This window comes from Drosophila nasuta, chromosome 2L (assembly GCF_023558535.2).
Source record: "Drosophila nasuta strain 15112-1781.00 chromosome 2L, ASM2355853v1, whole genome shotgun sequence".
NCBI lineage: Eukaryota > Metazoa > Arthropoda > Insecta > Diptera > Drosophilidae > Drosophila > Drosophila nasuta.
The window spans coordinates 19,370,086-19,376,587 of record NC_083455.1 but is presented as its reverse complement, the minus strand read 5'-3'; the positions used below and the strand labels follow the sequence as shown (position 1 = coordinate 19,376,587).

The 6,502-nt window shown below is 37.4% G+C and overlaps 1 protein-coding gene and 1 long non-coding RNA gene across 2 annotated transcripts; one reads left to right on the top strand and one right to left on the bottom strand.

The window, feature by feature from the left end:
• Positions 1-3,683: 3,683 nt before the first annotated feature.
• On the bottom strand, positions 3,684-6,031 carry LOC132798838 (odorant receptor 24a). Its single transcript, XM_060810826.1, has 5 exons — positions 5,507-6,031; positions 4,243-4,615; positions 4,089-4,187; positions 3,871-4,023; positions 3,684-3,804 (listed from the first exon to the last, which is right to left on the bottom strand). Exons 1-5 carry the CDS (start codon positions 6,025-6,027, stop codon positions 3,754-3,756), a joined length of 1,197 nt encoding a protein of 398 aa, XP_060666809.1. The 5' UTR covers positions 6,028-6,031; the 3' UTR covers positions 3,684-3,753.
• LOC132798839 (uncharacterized) lies at positions 4,811-5,467 on the top strand. The gene is made up of 2 exons (XR_009633980.1): positions 4,811-5,215; positions 5,284-5,467. It is a non-coding gene; the product is annotated as an uncharacterized LOC132798839 (long non-coding RNA).
• Positions 6,032-6,502: the final 471 nt, after the last annotated feature.

Genomic DNA, 6,502 nt, shown 5'->3' with positions numbered 1-6,502 from the left:
GGTAGGGGAAGATGGTAACTAGGAATCACATGCGATTGGCATTTGACGCCAAAATGCTGACGATGACGAGTTTTTTTGTTTTTTTTTCGTTTTTTTTGGGTGGTTCTTGTTGTTTTTGGTTTTGTGTCTTGCGCCACTTGCAAGTGGATTTATTTTGCAATGCCCCAACGGAATTTTAATGGATCGTTCCCCGTTTTTTGTTTGCCCCCGCCGACGAGCACGTGTCTATGGTTTCGAAAAATTGGCCAAAGACTTTGGCGCCTGCTTAAAATTTCGCTCATGTGACGACAACGTCGACGACGACGTTGACAGCGCTGCCAGCTAAAGCATGACGCTCACTTGACAATTCATTCACTCGTCGCTTCTGTCTCGTCTCGTCTCGTCTCATCTCGTTCGTTGCTCTCTCTTCTCTCGTTTCTCGCCTCTTGTCTCATCTTGTCTCTTGGATTCACTCGCCCGCAGTTTTACAGCTGCTCGTGTTTGTTTTCGTTAATTCAGCATCGCTTCCTGTTTTTATTTACTTTTCACTTCTCCCGGTTTTTTCTCCTCCTCCCACAGCTTTTCTTTGCCAACTCATAAAATGCGAAATTTAATTAGTCGTGTAGGTAAAAATGACATTTGAAATTATTTTGGTACCACCGAAGCAAGAGCTTGTCATGCTCCTTAACTTTCGACTATTAAATGAAATTATTGCTCTCAAATTAGGAACAAAAATACACGAAGATGACAACATGAAATATTTTAGGACTTTTGAGACAATATATAAAATAGTATACTAAATATAAATTTTTTGAACCCTTAGCTAGATTAAGATGATATATCAAAAAACTGACTTAAGAAAACATTATAGAAAATCTTAACAAACATAAAACTCTTAGAGCTTTTAAGGTAATTGAAATAGAATAAAGAAATATTAATAAATTCCCGTGACTTTAATAAAAATTACCTGTTTCTAATCAATCAATTAAAGTCTGATTTAAAAAATACAAGATATAAAGGGTAGAAAATACCAAATTTAAAGAGTATTTCAAATTCAGTTTTTCAAACAATTTTGTATAATTCCACATGACATTTTTTCTCAGACGTTATTTTTGTTTTTGTTTTTGTTTTTTTATTTGGCCTTTAATTATTCGCACCTGGAAATGAGTGCGTGTGTGTGTGTGTGTTTATGTGGCACGTTTTATGCGCCTCGTTTGACATATTTTCATATGGCTTGGCCTCGTCTTGCTTTACTTGTTGTTTTTGTTTTAATTCATTTGGCAGTGAATTAAATGTAATATTTTATTGAGTAACAGCGAAAATTGGAAGGAAGCCTCCAACAAATTGTCTGTGCTTGAAGCTCAGTTCGAAGTATTTTGACAACTTATTTGTGCTTTCGTTTTTACTTTTGGTTTGCACTTGTCGTAACATTAATGTGTTTGTAGCTCCTTCTGCGAATGTCAATGGGTTAAAGCGTGGCCCTAACCGCTTTGACCCGCTCGCAATAATACTCACTCACTCACACACACTCACACACACAAATACACACACACATGTGCAGACGGACATGTAGTTAAGCGCACCTAAATACATTTTTGCTAGAATAAACAAGCAACCTTGGGATGTTTACCATAAAAAGTAGGTAAACTTGAGTGCAAAAATTGCGTATGGAGTGAGTTTACATCCACACACACACACACACATACACTCACACACACACGTATGCATACAGTATACAAAATGGCAAAATAAATGCACATAAAAATGTGAAAACGAATGCCAACAACAAGCAAAATAAGAAGAAGCAGTCCAAGAGCCAGCTGAATGAAACGAAATAAAAATAACAAGCAACAAACACAAGAAAGGGAAAAATGAACTGAAACAGAAGCTCAGAAACCGAACACACTAAAGGGCTGCCAAGTAAAGTAAGGCGTAGCTCTATGGACAATACAAGGGGTCAAGAGAGAGAGAGGGGAAAAGGGAAAGAGGGGAACTCCTTATGGCAGCCGCTTTGCGGTCCATCGTCGAACACATTACAAGCAAAAGCACTTTTGACAAAAGGAGGCGCCAGCGAAAATAAACAAACAAATGCCAAAACGAAACAAAGACGGACAGACATAAGTCAAGAGAGAGAAAGCGATAGAGACAGAGAGAGAGAGAGAGATAAACGAAGAGCACACCAGAGATTGCGTGGCAGATAGGCGCGCTTATGGTGCGTGTGGGCTAAAGGATTTCAAGGACTACAACATTAAGCCACAACAACATCAGCAACAACAGCGAGTGAGAACCAAAAGAATTTGTGCATGAACAATGCCAAAAGGCAAAGCGCACGAGCAACTCAAGTGGAGCTGCTCTTTGAGAGAGGGCAAGAGCAACAAACAAATGCAACAGACGGGATATGAAGAGCAACTGGCAAGCGAGAGGGGCACAACGGATGTCATTAAGGTGTGCGAGTGTATGTGTGTGTTTGCATGAAAATGAACTGCAGCTGGAGCAGCAACAGCAACAGCTGAAAAGTAGGCAACAGAAATGCACAGTTCGATGCATTGCAGCGGCAAAAGTGAATGGAAAATATGCAAGGGAGTGAGAGAGGGGGTGAACGAGGTGAAATGGGGAGCGCAGTAAGTTCATGGGTGCATGCGAGTGTCAGACATGATGAGTTCCGGCAAAAGAAACCAATTTGCCAGAGCTGTTAAACAGAACGGCTTTTAATCCAAACAGCAACCGAAACAGCAACAGCAGCAGCAGCAGCTGAAAGGTCAATGGGAAAAGAGAACAACAACAGAGCAAAAGTAATAAGAAAGAGGCAAAAGTGCAGAACACAAACAGCAGAGGAACAAGTGCAATTAACGAAGCAACATGGAAATTAACAGAAAAATATTTATAAAGACATGTGTGCTGAAAATATGAAACAACATATTTTAATAGAATGACGGAGATCGAGATCACAACAAATAGGGAAACTAAAACCGGTAAGCATTTTGATACATTCGTTTCTAGTTTTTCAAATGACAAGTTTTGTATAAGTATATATATATTTATTTTGCTACAATAAAGCTTAGACTTATAACATTGCATTTTAATTTTTTTATCCGCTACCCATTGGATAAAAATTGTAGAAATTATTTAAAAACAAGTTCATATGCAAATTACGTATACTGCAATGGGGTCTTAGCTGCTAACAATCTGGTATATATACCAAATATATATATCATAGTATTTTGTGGTACATTATCTGGTATATTTTAAGAATAATACCGTATTGTTTTGTTTATTTTATTTTTATTTGGTATATTTTTGTACATTTGCAGTACATTCATTTGGTATATTTTAATAATAATGGGTAGCGGGTATCTCATCAATTTTTTGTAAAGTATCTGAAAAACTCAAAAATAAAAAAAAGAGATTCACAAGTAGAAAAACAACAAACAACTAATAACCAAAGCAAAAAAAAATGTAATTTTCTTCAATTTATTTTGATTAGTAGTAAAACAATTTAAACCTGGCACCAAACTCAACTATTAAATCAAAATAAATTACTTCAAATGGTGAAAAACAAGAACTGAAAATCTCACGCCAAAATATTATCTCAAATACACTTGCAATATTGTGTAAAAAAATCGTGACTCTAAAAAGTCTTAACTACCAGCTGCAAGCCAATAAAGGACACATTCCTAAGTGCCGCATATATTTTATATGTATTTTTTTATTTCACTGTTCATCAATTTCATTCTAAACACAACAAAATATGATAACAATAATTTGGCTCTGTTTCTAAATCACCGACTTGGCCAACGCAATGAGTGAACCCGTAAAGCGTAAAATCTGTCAAATAAATAAATACTATAATACAAACAAAAAACAAAAGCAACTGCAAAATGGAAGCCCTACCGAAGTGAGTGTTTCCAGGGATGGCGAAAAGAAAGGTATCTTAATGATGAGCACGCGCTGAGCTCTGGCAATCATGAGAAGCGTCATCTTCTGCACACGCACGCTGTGTCCATGCCAATGGCTGCTGAAAGTGCTTCTCGATAGCTCCAAACACTACAGAACAAAGAGAGAGAGATGATTTCGAACAATGCAATTGAGGAGGAGTTAAAGGCACGCACCGCTTCCATAATGTAGGTACCGCCCAGACAGTATAAAAAGATTTCAGTGCCCACAGCGCACGTGTAGACCAAATATACAATGATGCCCACGCCCGAGAACTACTAAGAGAAAGGGAACATTAAAGAACGGAAAGTTAAGCTTGAATTTGCCCACCAGCAGCATGTCCACGACGCTGGTGCCAATAATCAGACTGGAGGTGACAAAGTGTCCCAGCGTAATCTCGACCATGATGCCCGACAAGCGCTCCGTCAACTCGGCAATCTCATTGTGACGATCCACCAGCTGTTCCATGCGACGCACAATGCGCAGCTCCTGCTGGGGAGTTGGCATCGGAGCATTCTCCTTTAGGGCCAACAAATCGCAGACATCGTCGCGCAGTGAGTACAACAACACTGTCAGATACAAACAGAAGCCCAAAAAGAAGCCATCGGCACCGACAAAGCACACCACAGTAATATAGCCATGCCAGTGGACAAGCATATAGATCAGCGGATACAAAGGCAGGCGCAATAAGGCATCTGGAAAGCTGCAAGCCACGCATTATTAACAATACTTGAACTACACAGAGAAAAATGGTCTAATAACTATACAATAAAATTTAGTTTGCAATCTTTTCGAAAATTAATGAAATTCTCGAGACGATTCTTGAGACTATTCTTGAGTTATCGCTTTGAAATTAATTATTTTCGTTGAAAATTTATCAAGTTTGGTTTTTCTTTTCTAAAAGTAAGCCATGAAAAACAAAAATCTTGAATCAAAAATTCGTTATTTGAACAACAATAAATACAATCAATAAATGTGGTGAAACGAAAAATACAAAATTAAAACAAAAATTAAATTTCCTGGTTCAAAACTAAACATTTTTTCTAAAATTACAGTCTCGATTTAGGAAAAAACAACAAAGAATATCTATAGTTTCTAAACTTTTCGATCTTAAGAAAATCTTTTAAAATTCTGGAAAAAGTATTACAATCTTTAAGCACCGTTATGGGATTCGAATTCTTGATAGAAGATTGAATATTTATCAAAGTCAAAAGCTTGACTCGTATTTTCAAAACGTGAGCCGTAAAAAAACAGATTTGGTGCACGATTTCAAAATAAAAGTGCAAAACCAAGAATAAAAATAGTAAGTCACTTTAAAAACAAAATAAACTACCAAATATATGTGCATATATATAACAATGTTAATCGCAGCTAAATATAAGAAAATACAAAAATTATTGGGAAATCAAAGTCTCAAATTAAGAATGTTTGATCATAATTTAGGAGTTTTCCTGTCTGGATTTAATGTTGGCTTATTCCATTTTTTAATTAAGAACATATACTTGAATTGAGAATGTTTCTTATCCGCAACATAATAAGATTTCCTATTCTACTATTTTCTTCACATTTTTCTCTGTATTCAACTGCAACTCACATCATCTTAAACGGCGTCTCATAAATCCAATCCTTGCCATGCGACCGCCTTAACATGTTATCCAACAGATGCCGCACCGAGTACGAAGTGCTGGTGCAGAAGCCACAGCAGAGCAGCAGCGTGGTCAACCTGGTGGCCATCGTATAGAAGCGTCGCTTGTAGTTCAATTTACGCTCTGATCTCTGTTGTTCTGTGAGCTTACGAATCCTTTGGATCAACCACTTGAACTCATCCTGATACCACCAAATTGCCACCATCTTGAGCAAGGACAAAATGCTCGAAGCCACCGGACAAAGTGCATCCAAAGCCAAGGCAATGTTTATCGGTATCTGATGAATACCATAATGCGCCTCGGCATAACAGCCGTAGGTGAGTATGAAGAAGTTAAAGAAACTCCAGGCACGGAGCGCCCAAGTGCGCTTCTGTTCCGGATAGAAGCCAATCAAGCTGAGCGCAAACTTGGGCAACAGAAAATAATGTCGCTCCATTGGATACGAGCTGCTCAGAAAGCGTGGCCACATCTTGCTTGCCGTCTTTGACTCTGGGCAGCATTTTAAGTCCTTCGCTTTTATACCTTCAATGTGTGTAGTGTACGACAATCATAATTGATGAGCTGGGCGTTGTTCAATAAGTTTCACTCGACCAAAAAGAATCAAGAGCCCTGAGCTTTAACCCACAATTAGGCAACGTTTAGCAGTAGGCGTCATCGTGCTCGTGATTATGTATTAATATAATTAAACTAAAGTTTTGTCAAACACGCCTGCAAGTTCTCAAGAATAATAATAATTTGTATGTAGTTGCTCAGTTTTGTATTAAGCGAGAAACATTATATGCATATAAATCATATAGTGGAAGCTAATTTATACTATTGATTTGCTATTCGGATTATAATCACTCTTCTACCTCTCTTTAACTATTTTAAACGTTATATGAATATAAATCATAGTGCAAGCTTATTTATACTATTGATTTGCTATTCAGATTATTCTTTAATCT